The sequence below is a fragment of the Hippocampus bargibanti genome, linkage group LG06 (genome assembly GCF_051943395.1).
Source record: "Hippocampus bargibanti isolate YZ-2025 linkage group LG06, ASM5194339v1, whole genome shotgun sequence".
Lineage (NCBI taxonomy): Eukaryota > Metazoa > Chordata > Actinopteri > Syngnathiformes > Syngnathidae > Hippocampus > Hippocampus bargibanti.
In genome coordinates, this window is record NC_142739.1 from 14,362,501 (window position 1) to 14,386,690 (window position 24,190).

General features: G+C 42.7%; 2 protein-coding genes across 8 annotated transcripts in view; both read left to right on the forward strand.

The window, feature by feature from the left end:
• The window catches only part of mal2 (mal, T cell differentiation protein 2), a 17,228-nt gene extending 16,960 nt beyond the window's left edge, over positions 1 to 268 (forward strand). For both annotated transcript variants that reach the window (XM_088999169.1, XM_088999166.1), the window contains exon 4: positions 1 to 268. This exon is cut by the window's left edge and continues 599 nt beyond it. The gene's annotated coding sequence lies outside the window, so the exon portion shown is untranslated.
• An 11,871-nt stretch (positions 269 to 12,139) lies between these two features.
• LOC148896584 (protein MTSS 1-like) overlaps positions 12,140 to 24,190 on the forward strand; it is a 38,456-nt gene continuing 26,405 nt past the window's right edge. For all 6 annotated transcript variants that reach the window (XM_088998775.1, XM_088998776.1, XM_088998779.1 and 3 more), the window contains exons 1-3: positions 12,140 to 12,618; positions 14,883 to 14,944; positions 20,433 to 20,506. In XM_088998775.1, the coding sequence (XP_088854901.1) occupies positions 12,547 to 12,618; positions 14,883 to 14,944; positions 20,433 to 20,506 (208 nt within the window). In that variant the 5' untranslated portion in view covers positions 12,140 to 12,546. The remainder of the gene's footprint in view (positions 12,619 to 14,882; positions 14,945 to 20,432; positions 20,507 to 24,190) is intronic.

Here is a 24,190-nt window from a genome sequence, read left to right on the forward strand (position 1 = left end):
TGGAATCTTGCTTTGTAATGAACATGATTATTGAATTTTTAAGTTTTAAATCCACGTTGAAATGGCATCTTTTTGTTTTGTTGATATGTAACATTGTGTCAGATGACATCAATGTGCGGCTTTTCATTATCATTCTAAACACCAACCTCATTGTTGGTGGATTCAATAATTTTAACATAACCCGCGTGCAGTTTTTTTATTAGTAGTTCATTAGATGACATTATGGTTTATCTTCTCCTTAATGTATATGATTAAACACTCAAGCCTATTAGTATCAGTGTGTTTATTTTACTACATATTAATAGTTAATTTACATTAAGAATAAATAATGATATATAAACATCCGGCCGAGACCTCCTACCAGGTGGCTGTCCAGGGTGACACTGGGTGTCTGGCAGTGCACGCCCACGTCCAGCCACGCTGTCATCGTGCATGACGAATTGAGTCTCATCCACGACAAGCCGTGCAACGTCCGCGTCAACGTCAGTCCGAGACCCCACTCACCGCTGGATCCCGGAGCGGCTCAGGACTGGTCTCGTTTCCCCGGTGCCGGGCAGTTCACGCCCACATCGGCGTCCGGCCGAGACCTGGTCCCATACGGCCGTACGGGGTGCCATTCTGCGCCTGGCAGTTCGACGTCCACGTTGAGCCATGCGCCGTCGCGTGTACGTGCGAGAGGGATCGCACTCACGCCCACGACGATCCGTGCCGCGTCTTCATCCACCCCAGGCCGAGTCCCGTTCCCATCAGGCCGCCGCCCGTCGTATGCTGGAGAGGCAGCGGTTGCCGTCTCCACCGACCGTTCCCTGGTGAGTGGACCTTTTGGGAGACTGTTGGGACTTCTGGAAGCAGCCCTTTGAAGGGGGGGTACTGTCATGATCTGGTTGGCGACCAACGGGGGGCGCTGTCGGCCCCGCCTGCACCTGCACAGGTGCTGGTCGTCCCGATCAGATTGGCGACCAACGGGTAGCGACGTCAGCCCTGCTGGCAGCCTCGCAGGTGCTGGTCGTTATAATCACTGACACTTAAAAGGACACCCGGCACGACCATCCGTTCTCGGTTCATTGTTTGCTGCTTGTTTGCTGCATGCATTGTGTATGTGTTTGTTTAACCTTGGCGGACTTTTACTTTTGGTCTTCTTTTGCTACTTTGTATTTTTTTCGTTCAGATCATTTTGATGTTTTACATTTTGTTCCTGCTGACCTTTATTTCAATACAATTTGTCAAACAAACTCCTGCTCCCTCCTGCCTGCTTTTTGGGATCCGCACCCGCCATCACCACCTTGCAAACCGTGACATTGCTTGGTCTCCCATTGTATAAAAAATGTTCAAATATGTGGAGCAGATCAGTTTGTGTGACAATAGTAAATTATTACAAATTTAAAAAAATGCTTCTGTCATTGCGTTCATTTTAGTACAATTTTTTAAATAATAAAAATGTAAAACATGAAAAGGTAATGCATGTAATGGAAATCAAAAGTATACAAACCTGTTATAAGGGTTGTTATCTGGTTATGTGCAATTTATAAATTGTTAGAGTTGAAATCAATAATTAATTGAAACGATACAAAAAGGAGGAAAGACGTCCCTTTGTTGATTTTTTTTTTACTTGCAAGGAGAATAGACAAGACAGAGTATAGCATTCTCACCTATTCTAAACAATCTTTCTACCACCTTCCCTTTTATTACAGTGACTGGCCTTGTAAGCAGGAAATTCTTTTATTCTAATCAAAGTTTCAGCTGGGTCACTCTGGCATCTAAATGAGTTGGGTTCCAAGAGAACTTATCTCCTTCAGGCCTTCCTGAGTACTAACAGCTTCACAGCACACATTAATAACTTTGCACCAACATTGAATGTATAATTAGTTGAATGATTAAGTGGGAATGTGAAAGATGAAGAAGGGTGAATGTGTGATTACATGTATGAGCTGTCACATTCCTGTCACGTTCCGATTGGCAACCAACGGGTGGCACTGTCGGCCCGGCCTGCAGCTGCTCAGATGTTGGTCGTTTTAATCAATGGCAGTTAAAATTACAGTAAAGTCTCGTTATATCGATATCGGATATATCGATATTCCCGGTTATATCGATACTATTTCTATGCACGCACGGAGAAAATTACATGCAAAAAGGGTCGGATATATCGATAGTCCCGGTTATATCGATATTTTTTCGGACTCCCTTGAATATCGATATAACGAGACTTTACTGTACTTCTGGCACAACCATTGAATGTCGGGTCATTGTTTTTTTCACCCTGTCAGGTTTGTTTCATGTTATGTTTTACTCATGGTTTTATTTGATACTTTGGACCTTTCTGTTCTGATAACTTTGTTTCTTGAGATTTTGTTCCTGCTGACTTTATTTAATACAATTTGTCAAATACACCCTGCTCCTCCCTCCTGCCTGTATTTTTGGGGTACACCACCACCACCGCATGAGAATTTTTATTATAAGCATACATATTCTTCATTGCAAGCATAATCAATGCATCATAAGCAAATGTATGATAACTAAAAACAATAAATCTAACATAAATACACACCATAAACTAAATGATCCCAATGCAGACACAGCCATTTTTTTAAAGATTAGATACTAACAAAATGTGCACAATACATGTGGATACAAAGTGCAAAAGCATGAAGAGAAATGAATGACTGCAAAAAGGTATGTTTTGGGGTAATATAAAGGACAACTAACATCACTTTTTCGTTTCCCAACTGACATCAGAAAAACGTTTTATAGCATCTAAAATACCCAAAACACGCAGTATGATATTTTTAGTCAAATGCAAAACACCAATAAAAATGACTTAAAGAACAACCGACGTCTCCGGACAAGTGTCCATAATTTGTAAAATGGCTTCAAATGACTTCTACTGAGCGTATTTTACAAAGATTCCACCGCATATAGCTATATTTTACGTTTTAAGACTCGCGCTAAATATTCCGGAAGTCTTGTTTTTGAGTTGGTGACGAATCCTCACGTCACGTCACTGAAGGAACGCCTCTGACCGAGAAAGGACACACTGTAGCAGTCCTTTTATCACATCAATGCATTTTGCTGTACTTTGGTCTGAAAAATTCGTATAGGACCAAATGGAGCCAGAAGAGGGCGACAAAGCTCCAAGTAAGGAATTAATCAGCCCGTGGAAACGGGCTGATTAATTCCTTACACGGCTTTGTCACCATTTTCTGCCTTTTTTGGGTGCAACATTTCCCACCCCTGATGCCTCAAAATGACACGGAATAAATTCTTTAATCGATTGCAAACATGTAGGCTTTCTTCTTCAGAACTATTTGAATCATAATCATAAATTGATGAGTAACAAGAAAGCATATTCTACAAATCTGAAGCCATGGTTTTGATTCTCGAGCAAGGCAAGACGTCTTGCCGTGGCACCACGGACATGGGGGCGGGACCTTCTGAAACTGGTCACTTCCGGTTTCAAATTGAAGTACTTTTTAGACACTTTAAGTCATTTTTATTGGTGTTTTGCATTTGACTAAAAATATCCTGCGTGTTTTGGGTATTTTAGATGCTATAAAACGTTTTTCTGATGTCAGTTAAAAAACAAAAAAGTGACGTCAGTTGTCCTTTAAAGTGTACTGAAACTGCAAAAAAATGAAACCGGAAGTGGCCAGTTTCAGAAGGTCCCGCCCCCTTGTTCGTGGTGTCACTCAAGACGTCTTGCCTTGCTCGAGAATCAAAACAATGCCTTCAGATTCGGACAAGATGCTTTCTTGTTACTCATCTATGGATGAATATGAATGATCATATGAATGATCATATAAATATGAGCCGTGTCATTTTGAGGCAAACAGGGGCGGGGGGGGGGGGGGGGTGTCGCACCCAAAACAGGCAGAAAATGGCGACAAAGCTCTGTGTGGAAATTGGCTCAACATTTTTGTCACAACACACAAGGATTCACCATCGCATTATTTATGTGTTTTCCTTCTAATTTCGCCATCAACACAAAGTTTTCAGATCTAACAAAGTACCGCATAATGCATTGATGTGATAAAAGGACTGCTACAGTGTGTCCTTTCTCGGTCAGAGGCGTTCCTTCAGTGACGTGAGGATTCGTCACCAACTCAAAAACAAGACTTCCGGAATATTTAGCGCAAGTCTTAAAACGTAAAATATAGCTATATGCGGTGGAATCTTTGTAAAATACGCTCAGTAGAAGTCATTTGAAGCGATTTTACAAATTATGGACACAACTTGTCCGAAGGCGTTGGTTGTCCTTTAAAACAGTACTTTATAATTCATTTGAGATTGCACTGATCAATGCATTATTATATTGGGACCAGTAAAAGAGAATCCTCTGTGTCTGATGCAAATAAGTGTGTTTAATAGATAGCTCCGGAGTTTACAGCAACTGGCGGCGAGCCACACTGCAAAGAGAGGTACTGCCGCTCGTTCTGACCGACTGCTGTCAGGCTTCTTATTAATCACATGTGATTAAAAAAAATAAATAAACTGGACTCCCGTACTGTAAATAGCATGGCTACCTTATGTTGATGCAATACAGCTACATATATCAATATGCTTTTTCTTTTATACTTGCACTATGTACAGTTTTTTATGACACCTTCTTGCACCGTTACAGACGACGCCACAGTTTTCTGACATCTTTTATTATGCTTAGAATATCTTGTTTTTAATCTTTTCAGCCCCTCCCCCTAGCCCCCTTTCAAGTTGCTGCTGTGGACTGCAAATTTCCCCATTGTAGGACGATTAAAGGCTTTCTGATTCTGATTGAAATCATTGTGAAAGCTGAATGCCAACACTTTTCATCACAGCTCCCTTTCAACCTCTCGTGGCAGAATATTTTAACATATATTTTTATTTATTTACTTTTATTACTGTACTGTGCACTATTCACACATACATTATCTGAACCACTTAATCTTCATTAGGGTTGCGGGGGGTGCAGGAGCCTATCGCAGCTGTCTTCGGGCACGAGGCGGGGGACACCCTGAACTGGTTGCCAACCAATTGCAGGGCACACAGAGACAAACAACCATTCATGCTCACACTCACACCTACAGTAGGTACCATTTACAGTGTTATATCAGCCTGCCATGTATGTTTTTGGAATGTGGGAGGAAACCGGTACACAATGAACAGAAACATCCATCCATCCATCCATCCATCCATCTTCTGCCGCTTATCCGGGGTCGGGTCGCGGGGGCAGCAGCTTCAGTAGGGAAGCCCAGACTTCCCTCTCCCCAGCCACTTCTTCCAGCTCGTCCTGGCGGATCCCGAGGCGTTCCCATGCCAGCTGGGAGACATAGTCTCTCCAGCGTGTTCTGGGTCGTCCCCGGGGTCTCCTGCCAGTGGGGCATGCCCGGAACACCTCACGAGGGAGACGTCCCGGGGGCATCCTAATCAGATGCCCGAGCCACCTCATCTGACTCCTCTCGATGTGGAGGAGAAGCGGCTCGACTTTGAGCCCCTCCCGGATGACCGAGCTTCTCACCTTATCTCTAAGGGAGAGCCCGGACACCCGACGGAGAAAGCTCATTTCGGCCGCTTGCATCCGGGATCTCGTTCTTTCGGACACAACCCATAGCTCGTGACCATAGATGAGGGTTGGGACGTAGATCGACCGGTAGATTGAGAGCTTTGCTTTTTGGCTCAGCTCCTTCTTCACCACGACAGATCGGTACAAAGTCCGCATCACGGCAGACGCCGCACCGATCCGCCTGTCGACCTCTCGATCCCTTTCACCCTCACTCGTGAACAAGACACCCAGATACTTAAACTCCTCCACTTGAGGCAAAATCTCCTCCCCGACCCGGAGAGGGCACTCCACCCTTTTCCGACTGAGAACCATTGTCTCAGATTTGGAGGTGCTGATTCTCATCCCAGCCGCTTCAGATTCGGCTGCGAAACGCTCCAGCGAGAGTTGGAGAGCTCCACTTGAAGGCCCCAACAGTACAACATCATCTGCAAAAAGCAGAGATGCTATACTGAGGCTACCAAAACGGAAACCTTCAACGCTTCGGCTGCGCCTAGAAATTCTGTCCATAAAGCTTATGAACAGAATCGGTGACAAAGGGCAGCCTTGGCGGAGCCCAACCCTCACTGGAAACCGTTCCGACTTACTGCCGGCAATGCGAACCAGACTCTGACATCGGTCATATAGGGACCGAACGGCCCGTATCAGCCGCTCCTGTACCCCATACTCCCGAAGTACCCTCCACAGAACTCCACGAGGGACACGGTCAAACGCTTTCTCCAAGTCTACAAAACACATGTAGAGTGGTTGGGCGAATTCCCATGCGCCCTCGAGGACCCTGCTAAGGGTGTAGAGCTGGTCCACTGTTCCGCGGCTGGGACGAAAACCACACTGTTCCTCCTCAATCTGAGGCTCGACTTTCCGACGGACCCGCCCCTCTAGGACCCCTGAATAGACCTTTCCAGGGAGGCTGAGGAGTGGGATCCCTCTGTAGTTGGAACACACCCTCCGGTCCCCCTTTTTAAAAAGGGGGACCACCACCCCGGTCTGCCAATCCAGAGGCACTCTCCCCGATGACCACGCAATGTTGCAGAGGCGTGTCAGCCAGGACAGCCCCACAACATCCAGAGCCTTTAGGAACTCCGGTCGGATCTCATCCACCCCCGGGGCCTTGCCACCGAGGAGCTTTTTAACCACCTCGGTGACTTCAGTCACAAGGATCGGAGGGCCCACCTCGGAGTCCCCAGACACTGCTTCCTCCAAGGAAGGCGTGTTGGTGGAGTTGAGGAGGTCTTCGAAGTACTCTGCCCACCGGTTCCCGAGTCGAAGTCAGCAGCGCTCCACCCTCACTGTACACAGTGTTAGTGGTGCACTGCTTTCCCCTCCTGAGACGCCGGATGGTGGACCAGAATTTCCTCGAAGCGGTCCGGAAGTCGGCTTCCATGGCCTCACCGAACTCTTCCCATGCCCGTGTTTTTGCCTCGGCGACCACCGAGGCCGCATTCCGCTTGGCTAGTCGATACGTGTCAGCTGTCTCAGGAGTCCCACAGGTTATATAAGCCCGGTAGGACTCCTTCTTCAGCTTTACGGCATCCCTTACTACTGGTGTCCACCAGCGAGTACGGGGATTGCCTCCACGACAGGCACCAACCACCTTACGGCCGCAACTCTGATTTGCCGCCTCAGCAAGGGAGGTACGGAACATGGTCCATTCGGACTCAATGTCCCCCACCTCCCCCGGGACATGTGTATAGTTCTGCCGGAGGTGGGAGTTGAAACTCCTTCTGACAGGGGATTCTGCCAGACGTTCCCAACAAACCCTCACAACACGTTTGGGTCTTCCAGGTCGGACTGGCATCTTCCCCCACCAACGGAGCCTACTCACCACCAGGTGGTGATCAGTTGACAGCTCCGCCCCTCTCTTCACTCGAGTGTCCAAAACATGAGGCCGCAAATCCGATGATACAACTATAAAGTCAATCATCGAACTGCGACCAAGGGTGTCCTGGTGCCACATGCACATATGGATACCCTTATGTTTGAATAAAGTGTTTGTTATAGACAATCCGTGTTGAGCACAGAAGTCTAATAACAAGACACCACTCCTGTTCTGATCGGGGGGGCCATTCCTCCCAATCACGCCCTTCCAGGTCCCACTGTCATTGCCCACATGAGCATTGAAATCGCCCAGCAGAACAAGGGAGTCCCCAGGGGGAGCGCTCTCCAGCACACCCCCTAAGGTCTCCAAAAAGGATGGGTACACTGAACTGCTGTTTGGTGCATATGCACAGACAACAGTCAGAACCCGTCCCCCCACCTGAAGGCGGAGGGAAGCAACCCTTTCGTCTACTGGGGTGAATCCCAATGTACAGGCGGCGAGTCGGGGGGCAATAAGTATGCCGACACCTGCTCTACGCCTCTCACCGTGGGCAACTCCAGAGTGGAAGAGAGTCCAACCCCTCTCGAGAGAGCTGGTACCGGAACCCAGGCTGTGTGTGGAGGCAAGCCCAACTATGTCTAGTCGGAACTTTTCAACCTCGTACACCAGCTCAGGCTCCTTCCCTGTAAGAGAGGTGACATTCCACGTCCCCAGAGCTAGCTTCTGCAGTCGAGGGTCGGACCGCCAGGGTCCCCGCCTTTGGCCGCTGCCCAGCTCACATTGCACCCGACCCCTCTGGCCCCTCCCATGGGTGGTGAGCCCTTGAGAAGGGGGACCCACGTTTCCTCTTCGGGCTGAGCCCGACCGGGCCCCATGGGTGTAGGCCCGGCCACCAGGCGCTCGCCAACGAGCCCCATCTCCAGGCCTGGCTCCAGAGAGAGGCCCCGGTGACCCGCGTCCGGGCAAGGGAAAACTGAATCCATTTATCTTTTTCATCATATGGGGTCTTCTGAGTCGTACTTTGTCTGGTCCCTCACCCAGGACCTGTTTGCCATGGGTGACCCTACCAGGGGCATGAAGCCCCAGACAACCTAGCTCCTAGGATCATTGGGACACACAAACCCCTCCACCACGGTAAGGTGACGACTCATGGGGGAAAAGTGAGTGGTTAAGGCGATGGACTAGAAATCCATTGGGATCTTCCCGCGCAGGTTCAAATCCTGCCGACAACGGTTGAACAGAAACATCGATTCAACCATTATCTGAGCGGCTTATCCTTCATGAGGTCCACAAGCGTGATGAAGCCTATCACAGATGTCTTGGGCAGAAGGCAGCACTCTGTACTGGTTGACAGCCAATGGCAGGGCACACACGGACAAATAAGCATTCACTTCACCAATCACACCTTGGCAAAATTCAGAGTGTTCAATAATCTACCATGCATGTTTTGTGGTATGTTGGAGGAAACCGGAGTACTTGGAGAAAACCAACAAGTGGAGGATATGCAAACTCTACGCAGGCTCTTCTTCTTTTCCTTTCGGCTTTTCCCTTCAAGGGGTCGCCACAGCGAATCAGTAACCTCCATCTTCAGAGGTATGATACGCATGTTTGTTTTGGCCAAGCTTTCACGTCGGATGCCCTTCCTGACACAACCCTCTGTATTTATGCGGGCTTGGGACCGGCACAAGAAGACTTATGTCCCTTTGTGGCTACAGAACAAGCAGCTCGCTCAGTCAAAGGCTCCCAAACACAAAATGGTCATCAGCACAACAACAATCAAAAAAAGCAAAACTATACGCACCATTTGATGACAATGCTCTGATTATTATTATCATCATTGTTATTATTATAATTATTATTATGACTATGACTATTATTATTCTTGAGGTCAACAATTGCTGGTTTGACAATTTTGCATTGCTGGTGAATCAAAACAATGGCTTCAGATTCGGAGAATATGCTTTCTTGTTACACATACAGTTATGAATATGATTCAAATAGTTCTGAAGAGGAAAGCATACATGTTTGCAATCGATTAAATAATTTATTTGTGCCATTTTGAGGCAACATTCGGGGAAAATGTCTCACCCAAAAAAAGAGGCACAAAATGGCGACCTCCTGTGGCCACCTCCGTTTCCACAGGCTGATAAATTCCTTATATGGCGCTTGGACGCCCTCTTCTGGCCTTCTGGCGGCTTTTGGGTGCAACACGAGGTCCCCAGACCAAACAAGTACAGCAAAATACATTGACGTGATGGAAGGACCACGAAAATGCGTCTTTTTTTACGGTCAGGGGCAGTCCTTTAGTGACGTCACATACGGACTCGCCACCAACTCAAAAACAAGACTTCCTGAATATTCAGCGCAAGTCTTAAAAGGTAAAATATAGCTATATGCGGTGGAATCTTTGTAAAATACGCAGGCTGGAGCCCAGATTCCAACTCTTGACCTCTGCGGTGTAAGATTGACCGCCGTCCTACCATCTACAATGTAGATGGTAGGACGGCGGTCAATGTAGATTCTACATTATGTATGTAGATTCTACATTAAACATGAAAGTAGTTTTTAAAATAGTGTAGCATTCCATACTAAATGTATTAGTTACTGTATTAATACACAGCCTTGCATAATATATCCATGAGAAATATAATTTAAATTATGTCAGTAAAATGTGTTTGAACAGGAGGTATTTCGTTGCGTGATCCTCTTCTTTCGAAGCTTAGTTATGTCAGTAAAATGTATTTGAACAGGAGGTATTTTGTTGCGTGATCCTCTTCTTTCGAAGCTTAGTCGCGAGATGTCACTCATTGACTGACAGCCAGTATGTTGCAGTAAGTTGCAGAAATCATAAATCGGGAGCTTGGGCGGCCCGGTAGTCGAGTGGTTAGCACACCGGCTTCACAGTGCAGAGGTCGCCGGTTCGCGTCCCGGTCCTACCTCCCTGTGTGGAGTTTGCATGTTCTCCCCGGACCCGCGTGGGTTTTCTCCGGGTCCTCCGGTTTACTCCCACACTCCAAAAACATGCATGGCAGGCAGATTGACCACTCCAAATTGTCCCTAGGTGTGAGTGTGAGAGTGACTGTTGTATGTCTTTGTGTGCCCTGCGATTGGTTGGCAACCAATTCAGGGTGTCCCCTGTGGCGTCACACGTGTGTATGATTTTGAAGTGCGCCTTTCAACCATTTCATGTCTTTCAATTCCTTGAGCTCCTTGATGTGCGTCTCACCCTGATGCATATCACACACTTGAAAATGGTATAAAAGCAGCTGTCGCGGGACAGAGAGATTGGGCGAACCACGGGGCAGAATCATCTCAGACTCATCACGGACTCACAGCCTCAAAGAGACACAGCTCGCAGAGACCTGCTCAGCATCGCACAAAGTCTCACAGCACGACTTGCTCGACTCCGCGCCGCAATCAAGCTCTGCGCATCACCTGCCTGGGAGATCTGACAACGAACCTACTTACAAATAAAGAGAACCATCAAACTCTTTATTGCTAGCTCGCCAATAAAGAGTTTGATGTTCAAGGAAGAGCAAGGAATTGAAAGACATGAAATGGTTGAAAGGCGCACTTCAAAATCATACACACGTGTGACGCCACACCCCCGCCTCGTGCCCGAAGACAGCTGAGATAGGCTCCAGCAACCCCCGCGACCCTAATGAGGAATAAGCGGTACGGAAAATGAGATGAGAGATAAATCGGGAGCTTTTGTTGCGCTCTCCACTATGGTAAGGGAGATACGGTGTTGTGGGATCCAGAAAAAAACACAAGACAAGTAGTGCGATACGTCTCGACTCAACAGTGGTTTACTTCAAATGGCCAGATGTAATGCAAACGTATGCGCACAACAACTTCCTGTCCAACGATCTAAATCGGTCCGACACGAAACATTAACCGAAGCAAGCGTCCCTTGTTTAAATAAACATTTTCGATATGTATATCATTTGTAAACCAATATAATTATGCGAATGTAACCAAAATACGAAATAAGATACTTTACAACCTGTCACACTTTTCGTACTTGCGACTCTGTGGTGCGTGTTAAAATAATGTAATCGTTACAAAAGTGTAAATTAGAAATAAATAAAACACCCAAAATCTTTCATTGTTTACTTATACATTCAATTATTATGAACATGTATTTCGTTTTTTACATTTTCTTTTGTTGCACCTTACAAATGAACTGTCTGTCTTGTGTCAATAGTTGCTTAAAGTGTGTATTGTGCTCAAAATGGTGAGTATCCCGACCAAGTCCGGATACTGACTTAACATGTTTGTTTGAGCTTAAAATATGCATGGTCAAAATGCGTTTTCAACGATCACAGAAGATTGTATGTAGGTCTTTCTTTCTTTCTTTCTTTCTTTCTTTCTTTCTTTCTTTCTTTCTTTCTTTCTTTCTTTCTTTCTTTCTTTCACTATATATACGGTATATCATAAGATCAAAATATAGGGAGCTGTTGGTAAGGCAACCACAGTTGTGGCGCCATCTTTAAGTCAAAACAGCAAAAATAAAAATAACAAATAACACATTTATAAAACAACACAAGAGACGCAGACAGTTATTCAATCTTAACCACTTGTCTGCACCCTCATTGTTGTGTGAAGCAGTTATAGATGAACGAGGAGATGAATGGATCAAACAGTCATTTTCAACAGTGGTTCGAAGAAGTTACTACAGTACTGTACATATTTCACAACGCTTTGAAAATTCAATACCTTTATTTTAGAAGGTAACCGGAAGCAGTTTTTTTTCTTGAGTTATCGGATACTATTTGATTTGTTTTCGCTCGAGTGTTCAACGAGTCTTCAGTCCATATTTTGAAGACGACCAGACGACTCTTGGCAATTTCTAGATGTTTACTTCTCAATTTCGTCAGAGCACCGTGTCGTGTCTGTAGTTTGGACTTCAGTTGATTTTTTTTTCCCTGTTTAAACATGTCTTTAAAGCAAGCGTTGTGGAGTCGACACGGGAAATTAAATTTTACTCTCGTTCCAACAGCTTGTTTGAAGTGAATTGTGCACCGGATCAATTGTGAACTCAATATCTCACAACTTAGTTGTGTAAACAGCCTTTGTTGGTCATTTCTCAGCAATAGCTGAGCTCATTTCTCTCTATAGCTATATTTATTTTGTTTGTTTTCGGGTTGACTTTTCCACCCTCACCTCTTGGGCTTCGGAGGTGGTCCTCTGAAAAATGGAGGCTGTTATCGAGAAGGACTGCAGTGCGCTTGGAGGACTCTTCCAAACTCTTATCGGAGACATGAAGGTAATATAAACGTTATTGTGTATTTTCCAAAAGATCAAGTTATCCAAAGTATGTGCCGTGTCGGTGATGTACTCGAGTTGTTGCTTGCCGCTCTTGGCAGTATAAGTTGTTCAATTCTCGCTTATGAATCCTTAACTCTTCAAAACACAATCTCTCTCCTTATATATGTAAATATCGATAAGCGTGTGTTTTATTCGTTAAATTATTACATTTACTGTAGTCGTGTCATCATCTTAATTTGCGAATTTGCGGCAGGCAGGTGGAAGTATATTAACCCTCCTCTTTTTTTAAATTCGTGAATTAATTGATTCTTTTATTCGTTCATATTTTTTTTTGTGGCCGAGACGACTTCTAGAGACCATCAGGTGCCGTCTCAGCTGATGTACTTGCCCCGAAAGAATGGAAAGAATGTGACCGTCGGAGTGGAACAATGTCCACGGAGTCTCAAGGCATTGACAAATGAAGAGGAGTGTGGGGTGTATACAAATGACCAGACGTTCGTTCGAACAGAAATTTGAAAGCGTTTTAAGTTCGACGTCTAATATACAGTAATAGCCGTCACTGTCTCCAATATCAGCCACCGACATTAAAGAGAAGTATGGAAACACTCCTTAATTTGTAAATTGTTGAACACGTTATGTCAATGTATTGTAACCCGTCCTGATCATAGGTACGTCAAATGTCCAGGCTTTTTGTCTCTTTTCGTTTGTTTTTATGAATATTTCATTAATTTATTCATCTTCCGGACTGCTGGAGCCTATCTCAGCTGTCTTCGGGCATGAGGCGGGAGACACCCTGAATTGGTTGCCAGCCAATCGCATGGCACACAGAGACAACACCATCCACACTGACACTCACACTCACACCAAGGGATAATTTTGAGTGATCACTCAGCCTGTCATGCACGTTTTGGAACGTGGGAGGAAACCGGAGGACCCGAAGAAAAGCCACTCAGGCCTGTTGTATGAAGCAGTTATAGATGAAAGAGGAGCCTTTGTGAATTTTTATAGTACAGTACTTAAATGTCTCATATTACTCCACAATGACAGATATCACATTTTACAATATATTACATCTGAGCTGCAGTCAGTACCACCAATTAGTTCCAGGCTGGCGATGTCGACTTGGGTCTTGCTATGAAATTACTCATTAAGACAAGACACTATATTTGAAACAAAAGTAATTCGTGTTGAATTATAATTGCACATTGTGAAACTAACTTGAACAATAACATCAAAGATGATATGTCTGTGTAAGCTCTCAGTCGTACAGGAGTGGTCCATCGATGAGAAGGTTTCTTCAGCCGTCAGCCTTCAAATTTGCACAGATGACGGCTGAAGAAACCTTCTCATCAAAGATGATATGTATTTCCCCACCCGATTATGGACAAATGGACAAATGCCTGAGTCTCAACACGGCATTTAGATTAATATTGCATATATGGGATATGAGTTGAGCAATAAAATCCACCTGGTTCAGAACCACTTTCTACTAATGAAGAGTTGCTGATCAATCTGTCAGCAACAATTATAACAGTATGTATTTGAATGTATTAGAAATGACGAGGGAAGTTAAGGTTTGAAATTAAACAGAGACAAAAGAGAGTGGCAAACGTCAACGAAACCATGTTTTTTTTAAGTATTCCTTAGAATTGACATACAGTAAGTGATGTAATTTAGCGAGAAAGAAGTAGGAAGGATGGAGAAGTAGAAGGATAGAAAGAGCTCCAGTGACTGTTGGGTGTAATGTTTGACAGCATAACATAACATTCCTCAGGCACTTGACAGTAGTAGCACATCACTGGCAAACATTTGGTCAAGCCCTCACTGTCTTTATCATGTGCACTTCCACTGCTGGCTTCCATTTCAGAGCCTGCAGGTTCCTCTCAACACCATTCTTTTGCTGCCATAGTTTAGATTCAACTATTTTCAGCTAGAGACCTCAATTGGGTATATTTAGAGTCCCATTAGGTGATGGGCTTATTATGACATATATTAATTGTTTTGCTGTGAGAGGACTTTTCCCAAAGAAACCTGTGTCCCATTTTCCAGCCTGAAGGGCATTATGGTAAATATGTGTTCATAATTGTTCTCATATCTTTCATGGTAAAATCTTAATTTGAAGACTGACTTCAGGGATTTAATGTGTTTGGCAAGCATTTAGCTTGTCGTGGCCCTCTCCTCACCTTTACCATATCAAATGTAATTTTACTGCCAATGATGAAGTCTGTCTTTATTTCAACACTTTTTTTTTCTCGTTGGCAGAGCGGCTACCCGATTTGGGAGGACTTCATCTCCAAGGCAGGCAAACTGCAGTCACAGTTCAGGTGAGCTTTTACTTGATCAATACATTTGCATGATTATGATGACTGGTCAATTTGTGGAGCTATTTTCCTACCTCCAGTAAATTAATGATTCACAAATGTCACATTTTGTAGTAAACAAATTGTAAATTGTCATGAATCACTTCCAAATAAAGTTACATGTCCTTTGACCAAAACGCTTGCAACATCCTTTCTGCACATCCTTTCTGTTCTTCTCTGTCTTCTTCAGGTGGTAAATTTGCCTTACTCTGCCCATGTTCTTCTCACAATGACTGACAGATTCTCACTGCTTCCCTCGGCCGACTTTAAGTGGCCACATGTCAATTGACAAACAATTCACGGCAGTTCAGATAAAAGCAAATTGTTCTCCAGGTACCTTAACCGTGGCTGTCCTGCGGTCTGGAATAGTCTTTGATTAACCGTGCACGGCAGATCTCTTGCGATATAGGTGCCCACGTGTTCCGGGACAAACTCATAGTGACAGCTGTGTAATGGCTCAAAGGCTGAACAATAGTGCTTTGAAGCCATTACTCTGTTGTCTCAGCGTTTTAACTGATTCATGGTGAAATGTTATTCGACTGTTACCATCATTTCAGGGTTAAATATTTGACCCTCTCATACTTAAGCTCGGGGGAGCATTTGCTAATGACTGCCTAGTTGAAGGAAAGGTAGCTGTGAGTCTGTGCCCTGGGTTAGTGTTACAACTAGATTGTGACCCCTGACTATTAAAATGGAAATTATTGTGACTTGTAATTAATTCCACAAAAACAGGGTGAAGATTGGTTCTAAACAAATGTAGTAGTATCTATCACCTAATTGACGTTAAGCATGTTTTTCAGCAACAGTCAACAACCAAAGAGCATCAGAGATGCACTCCTTCCGCATAAACAGTTATTTCTAGCTCATTTTGATGTCTTATGTACCTGACTGGCAATTGCATATTCAGGGCGTTGTAGTCAGCATGTATTTGATGTTTTTTTTAAATTATAATTACATGTAGTTTGCATTTTAAAAAGAATTCACAAAAATGTTATCTGGTTACACCAAATTTTGACCGGATTTGAACAGTGGTTAAACCCTTAATGATCTTTACAGGAAAATATCAGGGTAGGCAATATTGTTATTAATAATAATAATAATAATAATAATAATAATAATAATAATAATAATAATAAATATTAAACCTCTTCAATTTAATAAATAATGAGACTGGTTTCCTCCCACGTTCCAAGAACATGTTGATGATTTTTCGTCTCTGAGGCAAGCCAGTTGTCGATTTGTTAGTACAGGTCCTCCGATTTCTCGCCACATACCAAAAACATGCTTGGCTGGCTGATGGAACACTCCAAATTGTCCCTAGGTGTGAGTGTGAGCGTGAATGGTTTTTCGTTTTTGTGTGCCCTTTTCTGTGTTGCTGGCAACCGGTTCAGGGTGTCCTCTCCCTACTGCCTGGAGACACCCGGGACAGACTCCATAACCCACCGCGAACATAGTGAGGATAAAGCAGTTCGGAAAAAGAAGGACTGAATGAATCAATCAATCAATGCGCACCAAATCCATCAGACATTTAAACAGCTTCTTCCCCCAAGCCATTAACTTTTTAAACCCAAATAGAACTGTATAGTGCCTCATTGCAATTTTTTGATGATGATACTAGTGCAGCGTGTTCTACCGGAAACAAATTCCTTGTGTGTTCTACAACACTTGGCAATAAAGATGATTCTGATTCTGATTCTTATGAATCAATGAATGAATATCTAGGGCTTTTGACCACTCTTTCAAAATAAGTAAAAATGTAAAAACTCTCGTTTCAAGACAAAACATGTGCAATATGTGATAATATCCATTAGATATGGACAATCAAAGTCATGAGTATAGCACTATTTTTAGTCAGACTGTTGTGGTATTTCAAACCTTGCCCCAATTACTGGACTTACACGTTTCTGTAGGCTGCAGTAGTCATTTCAGCCCATTCTTTCGATTTGATAGCTTACCAGTGTTGAGATTGATTGCTCGGAGTGTGCGACTTACTTGCTTGAATGGTAAACCACCATACGACCTTTTGGGTCTACTTTCATGTTTTCTATAGCCACTTCCAATTTGGCAAAAGTAGTGGTTTTGACCACAGCATAGATACCCCCACATCGCTTCCACCCATGGAGCTCTGTAATCTGTTGTGTGGGACTGGGCTACATAGAGGGTCACACACATGGCAAAACACAAACACACGCACCATCCCGCTTTGGCTCAGATAAGTGGCTAGACAGCCATGCTTGTGGCATGTGTCGATGTGTGTAATGATGTCCTTATAGTACTGCTCTGTAATTTAGCCCCTCTGCTCCCCTCTCTGAACACACCTAGGAAATCAACCAATTACAATGTTCAGCCATTTTTTGGGGTCCAACTGGGGACCATTTTTCTCCTCCTGCCCATTTTGGTTTTGTGTCTGGTGTAGAATTAAGGCCAGCTGATTTCTAATCATGGACTCTTGGTCTATTTGTTGGCTGATGCAGCTGTGTCTTGGGACCAATAATTTATTCTGGTTGAGACTTCATTTGGTAAAGGAAAGACCCCCTCAAGAGATCAATAAAATCTGTTTGAACTTGATTATTCAGACAGGATACAGACAGGCATTATAGTCAAAGTGTAGTACCCAACACTCGTGCAGTAGCTAAAGTACGGTTGACATATATACCAATATCAAAATGTTGGACTTTAGTGTCTGGGAGTTGTTAAATTTCCAGGATCTCTGAATCTGCTGCACGAAGAATAGATAGTGACAGCAGCACTCAATGTATAATTGTCAGAGGCACTCCACCTGCTTTACTGTGCCATGGTGTGCGGGAGTAGATGTTGGCTTGGCCAGACTGAACAGACAATGATGACATTTAATCTCTCACTTACTAGCAGGTACTTTTTTACAATTTGGCACTGTGTTAGCGTGTTTCAAAGATAATAATTCTTTGAGTGAATGAAATCCTGATTATATTTCTTTTACATTTATTCAATGAGCATCCGATCCACGAGCCCATGGGGTTGTTGCTCCTCCAGTGTCAGTGCGATGCTTGAAATAGAAAGGAATCCGAGTGTGACCTCGCTATGTTGTTTCTGTGTTTTTTTTCTTAATATAGTCAAGCCACACCCTTGAATTTTTTGGTAAACTCTGCCCTCAAACTGCTTATGAACCAATACTACATTTTCACAAGCTGTGTGTGCGTCAAGAAAAGTGGTATTTTTTCATTGCTAGAAAATAGGTACCATAAGATATTTTTGTCACTTAAACTAAATTTTGGAATTTAGTTTGGTACAGTGTAAATTTTGTTTTGTCACACATGTGGTGAATGTTTAAGAAGTAATCTAATGCAGCTTCCGGGTAGAGTGAACGCTGACGCGAATGGTTGCCGCTGCTCACCCGCACAAAAAAATCCTGTGACTGTAAGTCCTAGAGAGTTTTGAAAGGTGCTTAGAAATTAAATGTATTATTATTATTATTATTATTATTATTATTATTATTATTATTATTAAAAACTGTAACATTAAAGGAAGTCGCTAGTATGCTCTGTAGCTTTTCTCTTTGACCCAAGAAGTATACAAATGTTTGACAAATTAAGTGGCAAGATGGAACCTTGGTGCTAGGTGAAATAGCAAAGTGATTTCCCCCATCATTTCCTAGATATCAAAAATCCCAAATTTATGAATTTATAGCTCCTAATGTTTACTCAGTTGAAGCACTTGTGACTTTAGTTTGAGTGTGAAATGTATCAGTGTTGAATGCTCCTAATGTCTCTGCAATTGAGATATCAATGATTGTTGATTTCCTATCCATTTGACACTGAAAGGTCGAGTGTATCATAAACGTCAATACAACTATTTGACTTCAAGATAGTGGCTGACTTTACAGCAGCTCTTATATTTTCTCGTTCCATGTCTTTTTCTTTTCCCTTTCTTTTCGTAACTTTGCTGTTTTGAATTGTGAATTTCTCCTTTCTGAGACTAATAGAGTAATTGAATCTAATCTAATCTAATACAAATGTTTGACAAATTAAGTGGCAAGATGGAACCTTGGTGCTAGGTGAAATAGCAAAGTGATTCCCCCATCATTTCCTAGATATCAGAAATCCCAAATTTATGAATTTATAGCTCCTAATGTTTAATCAGTTGAAGCACTTCTGACTTTAGTTTGAGTGTGAAATGGATCAGTGTTGAATGCTCCTAATGTCTCTGCAATTGAGATATCAATGATTGTTGATTTCCTATCCATTTGACACTGAAAGGTCGAGTGTATCTTAAACGTCAATACAACTATTTGACTTCAAGATAGTGGCTGACTTTACAGCAGCTCTTATATTTTCTCGTTCCATGTCTTTTTCTTTTCCCTTTCTTTTCATAACTTTGCTGTTTTGAATTGTGAATTTCTCCTTTCTGAGACTAATAGAGTAATCTAATCTAATCTAATCTAATATGATCTGATCTGATCTAATCTAATTAAAAACAATCTAGACATGGATGATACAAGTAATCAGATCACAATACAGTACACACAATACATCCGTATTGAATCTGTTCTGAATTTTACGCTTGTGATTACTTTTTAGTTGCGATTCCAATTGGCCGTGTAATTTTTTTTTCATTCATTTTCCGATCCGCTTTACGATCACAAGGGTCGGATCTTGTTTTAGCCTATGCCAGCGGTCTTAGTGCAGTGGGCAGGGCCCTGAACCGGTTAGCAGCCAATCACAGGGCACACAGAGACAAACAATCATCAACAATTTAGTGTTCAATCAGCCTGCCATGCATTTTTTGGGATGTGGGAGGAAACCGGAGATCCCGTAAATAGAACCCCGAATTTCCACTGGCCATATAGATATTGTGTTTCACAACAGTAGTCCTGAACAGTTTTTGGAATACCACATTCCACTAAAAATAGACAAACGTGCAGTCTCCGTTGCCAAAATGCAGAGCAGATCAGGGTACTTTGATATTGGGAATTTACAGTACATACACACTGTCCTGTTTGGTAACTTCACTGGTTTTCTTCCGTTGCAATGTTTTTAAGATCAAGAGAAGGTAAACATTTAAATGGCAATTAAACTTCAATTGCCCAGCCCTAAATCAAAGTACAGAATTTTCTCACATTTATGAGCTGTACATAACTGTAAACTCGTCTCTTACAACACTCACCTTGCACCATTTGCCACGGAGCAACAAGCCACTCGTGCTTGTTGAACCTTCAGCCCTAAAAGACAGACATGATATGACCAAATATTGAATTTTTATCAGTACAAGTAAACTAGGACTTAACAGAAAAGTGTGAAAAAGAAAAGCACGAACTATATCAGTCACCTGATTAATTTGTTTATGCACACACCAGCAGTGTATGTTGGTATGTTGGTTAACCAAGCACCAGCACCAGGCCAGTCTGCGATTGCTTTCTTTAGAAATTGATCAGTGAGTGTTTTATGTCATGCTAAATGAAGTTGTTTTCTTCTAGAGCCACAGTGGTCGCTTTGGCTGCCTTCTTGGATGCCTTTCAGAGAGTGGCTGACCTGGCAACAAACTCAAGAGGTAGGAATTACATCTATGGGTCTGCGTCATTTAGCAGGTGCTTTGGTCTTGGTCAAAGGAACTTCAAGTTCAACATTTTCTCAGCAGTTCTAAATCAACTGACACACCAATATCAATTTAAGTGTTCCATTGTGCTGGGGAGTTATTTATTTTTTTGAAGTGGGTTCCTCCAACACATGATTCTAAAATTCATCATTCTGCCATTTGCAGCGCCAAAGTTGCCTTTGTTTTGATGTCACTTCGCTGTCCGGACACAAACTGAGCTGCATATGGACTGGCAGACAAATATTCCTTCTTCTCCTCGCTCCTCAGCATTTGGCCTCCTTTTCACTAATGCTCGTACTAATTAGCAATTGCTGAGAAGAGCCATATCAAATCATCATCCCAGAATGCATTGCACATGCAAAACCACAGCATCACATTAAATTATTCAGATTTTTTAAACTTGCAAGAAATTATTGACCATGTGTCTTTATAGTAGAGGTCAGTGTTTTTATTTTGAACCCTGATTGTCATTGTTATTGGGGTTTCATTTCAATTTACAATTGGTACTGGTACATCTTTTATCTCTTTTTTTGACATTTTGACTGCTAATCAGAATCAGAATCATCTTTATTGCCAAGTATGTAGAACACACAAGGAATTTGTTTCCGTTCGAACACGCTGCACTAGTATCATCAGCACTATACAATTCCATTTGGGCTACTGTTCAAAGAGTTAATGGCTTGGGGGAAGAAGCTGTTTAAATGTCTGCTGGATTTGGTGCGCATGGATCGGTAGCGCCTGCCTGAGGGGAGTAGCTGGAAAAGGTGGTGGGCAGGGTGCGGAGGGTCCAGTAGGATTTTCCGCACCCTAGTTTGGAGTCTTGCAGTGTGCAAGTCCTTGAGAGTGGGTAGGGCGGTGCCAATATTTTTTTCCGCCGTCCTAACTGTCCGTTGAAGTCGGATTTTGTCCATTTTTGTGGCGGCCGTGAACCAATGCATTAATGCATTAGCTCTGACCCTCGTGTGTAGTAAATGCCTGCCACTCACATTTATTTAATCTCTCTTGAAAAAGGTGGTTTTTACAAATTCCTGATGGGGTTAGTGTCACTGGAAGATTGTTCGCACTCTGTCTTTGCACATTGTCTTCTTTCAATACGTATCATCGGTTGCTCACACATTTTTTGATAAGATACATCTTTCTCCCTTACAATTGACGACTTCTCAGGTTTTTGTATTGTGCTAAATAAGGGTCACTTTTAGGCAAAAGATCTTGCAACGCAGACATGGGAAAATTAGTTAATATACACTAATAGCTCAGAGTTCATTAAATGTGAATGAGGAACAGCAGGGTCCATAACTGTCAAAGGCATATATGAGGGTAGTAATGAGAGTGTGTGTCTACATGAACTCCATACGGTCTTTGATTCCAAGTAATCAAAGGGGTCCAAAATGCAGAGCTTTAAACTCCATGTATGCCATGGAACGCCCCAGTGTAGAAATGCTCACATCATACGTGTGTGCATTCTCATGTGTGGATTAGAGTTAGTGTGTTCATGTGTGTACATTTTGCCAAGCACACACTTAACACGTTTGTGTTTGCCCAGTTAGCTGCTTATCATTGCCCTTCGTGTGCATCACAGACCCACGGTTCCCCATCACCTTGTTTTACTTTTTTGTGAAAAAGCACTCATTATTCTGAATGAGAAAATACTCTGCTTGGCTTGGTGAAATAATGGACTCTATTGCCTTGTAAAATGAGTACAACCTTTTTAAACGTAAGTGGAAAATGATAATGAACACAATCTCATTTACTTTAGTGAAATGATGCATGTTCTGGTGGTCTCTGCGAACATAGTTATTTAGAAAAATAGGAAAGGGCATTCCCTCTTATGCCCTGCCCAATTCATGGCTTGGATTCTATTACAGAGGAGTCTCAGATCTCATACGAGTCCACTGCCTCAATGCCCCTTTTGAAAATTCTCTCCTCTTTTAGCCGCAGCGTGTATGTTGTCTGTCCTTTATCCCGCTAAGAACGTCGTTCTCTGTACAAGTTCTATGCGTGGCAATGAATCAAGTCTCTGTTCTCCACATTTGACGTGACCCTATCCTGGGAAACTTACAAATCACCGGAGCCAGCAAGTAAACCACGTATACAGTCAAAAACGCTCTCAGCCATAGATTTATGAGGTCTTTTAAAGCTACAAGCTTGCACAATCTCGTTTGCACATTCTCAAGTACCATTGCAGTTGATAAATATATGTATATGAAATATACATTTTTAATCAATGACACATTCAATAACTTGTCTTATCTTTGTGTAACTAATAGACTTACAGTAGTTGTCCAACTGCAGCTCTCTGAAAACTTTGTTTTAAACGACAACCGACGTCTCCGGACAAGTTGTGTCCATAATTTGTAAAATGACTTCAAATGACTTCTACTGAACGTATTTTAATAAGATTCCACCGCATATAGCTATATTTTACGTTTTAAGACTACTGAATATTCAGGAAGTCTTATTTTTGAGTTGGTGACGAGTCCGTATGTGACGTCATGAAAGGACCCCCCCCCTTGACCAACAAAAAGACATTATAGCAGTCCTTCATCACGTCAATGTATTTTGCTGTACTGTTTGTCTGAAAACCTTGATGTTGCACCCAAAAGCCGCCAGAAGAGGGTGTCCAAGCTCCATGGAAGGAATTTATCAGCCTGTGGAAACGGGCTGATTCATTGCTCACGGGAGCTGGTCGCCATTTTTAGGTGCGACATTGCCCCCCGAACGTTTGCCTCAAAATGACACGTAAAAAAATATATAATTGATTGCAAACTTGTATGCTTTCCTCTTCAGAAGTATTTGAATCATATTCATAACTGGATGTGTAACAAGAAAGCACATTCTCCGAATCTGAAGCCATTGTTTTGATTTTTCAGCAATTCAAGTGTCTTGGCGTGATGTCACGAACTGGGGGCGGGACTTTCTGAAAATGGCCAATTCGCAGCTCAATTTTTTTGCAGATTTTGGACACTTTAAGTCATTTTTATTGGTGTTTTGCATTTGAATAAAAATATCATACTGCGTGTTTTGGGTATTTTAGATGCTATAAAACGTTTTTCTGATGTCAGTTAAGAAACAAAAAAGTGACGTCGGTTGTCCTTTAAGTATGCTTATCCATTACTCTCTATTTCAATATTGTTCGCACAATGAAGACTGTATTGGATTGGATTGGATTAGCCGTTATTAAATTTACCGTTATTAATCTCACAGTGGAGTGTTATGTTAGGTAATACCACATTTACGTAATTTAGAAAATGTACTTAAAGGACAACCGACACCTCCGGACAAGTTCTGTCCATAATTTGTAAAATCACTTCAAATGACTTCTACTGAGCATATTTTACAAAGATTCCACGGCATATAGCTATATTTGACGTTTTAAGACTCAAGCTGAATATTCAGGAAGTCTTGTTTTCGAGTTGATAACGATGCCTGACGTCACGTCTGGAACGCCCCTGACCGAGAAAGCGACACAATACATTTTGGGTACTTTGTTTGGTCTGAAAACTTCGTGTTGATGGCGATATTAGAAGGAAAACACATAAATAACGCGACGGTGAATCGTTGTGTTGCACCAACATTACTATTTGATACTAGTTGACACACATTCCCAGCAGACAAATCAGCCCATTTCCAAGAGCTTGG